General features: G+C 41.0%; 1 protein-coding gene across 1 annotated transcript in view; it reads left to right on the top strand.

Moving 5' to 3' along the window:
- Positions 1-438, top strand: part of LOC118330312 (large neutral amino acids transporter small subunit 1-like) — a 16,230-nt gene extending 15,792 nt beyond the window's left edge. The window contains exon 10 of the mRNA XM_035664801.1: positions 334-438. Coding sequence (XP_035520694.1) covers positions 334-438 — 105 coding nt within the window. The remainder of the gene's footprint in view (positions 1-333) is intronic.
- The last annotated feature ends 784 nt before the right edge of the window (positions 439-1,222 follow it).

Consider the following 1,222-nt stretch of genomic DNA (forward strand, 5'->3'; position numbering starts at 1 on the left):
AATGGCCTTAATTTCTCTCTCTCTCTCTCTCTCTCTCTCTCTCTCTCACACACAAACACACACCCTGTCTGCTGGGTGCTGGTAAGGACCTGATGAAGACACACAGGCGATTTTTGGCCACGGTGTCTCAACGGTCTTCAACTGTTTTCCTTTAGTTTCTTATGTTGCCGACATTTTTGGGTTGTCATTTGAGTATGGACTATTTTTAGTCACTAACAATCCTTCATAGGCTGTTATGCGTTGTCGTTTTTATGATGCATTTCAATGAATTTGTTTTTTTTTTACTGCTGTTATTTTGTGAATAAGTTCATGTAAAATATCCTCCCTCATCAGAACCCTGTTGTATTTAACAAGCTGTGCCTTATGTGGCGAATGAAGGCATACCTGTCAGGTATGGCAGTTGCGGTTGACGGAGGCTGCAGTCAGCCCTGGCACTGACCTGCAAACAGCTGTAATCAGAGCTCTCTCAAGAGTAAAACCTTTGAAACCAGGAGCTTTTAAAAAAAAAAAAAATGGAAGAATTTAATTTCAATCTCCTGCAACTTAGTCAGATATTCGTGAGGCTTTGCATTGGAAACCTGTGATCCTGCAGTCTTTACAATTCTTTAGCACCTTTATTGTGAAAAAGTATTGTGTTGTTGCTTGCTGATCGACGGTGCGGCATGTCGGTCACTGTAATGTCCGTTACCACTCAGTGTCTGTCTGTCTGTTGACTTTTAGCCCCGCCCTCTGTTGTTTTTGTGTGACCCGGTCTGGTTTTAAAGTCGTCTATGCTGCTGCAGGAAGTGAGTGAAGATGAATGGAGATCTTAGTGTGTTACAGATGTTTCCAATTTTTACATTAAGACTGTTGACAAATGTGTCCTATCACACGTAGGCCGTTTCAACTTTCATTAGACAGCTGAATCATACACATGCAGATGGATAGTCAGTAATTTAATGTTAGTTACGTAATCTATGCTCAATTGTCGAGCTAACTAAATTGCTCAGAGCGAGTAGGAAGTTTTCTGTTAAGTCATGTTTTTTGTTCAAAGCCTACCTACATATTTCTGTCTCAAGCATTACATTGGTGGTAAACATGATCCAGTCTAGTGATGTCACCTCACAGGATTTCTGGGTATTGGAGTTTAATTGCTATTGAAGTTGCATTGCTCTTTAAATCGTCCTGTGGTCAGACTGAGGGTGCTGCATATACCCGAATGGGAAATTGTATTCTGACCATC

This window comes from Morone saxatilis, unplaced genomic scaffold (genome assembly GCF_004916995.1).
Source record: "Morone saxatilis isolate NCDOM2014 unplaced genomic scaffold, NCSU_SB_2.0 Contig2, whole genome shotgun sequence".
NCBI classification, from domain to species: Eukaryota; Metazoa; Chordata; class Actinopteri; family Moronidae; genus Morone; species Morone saxatilis.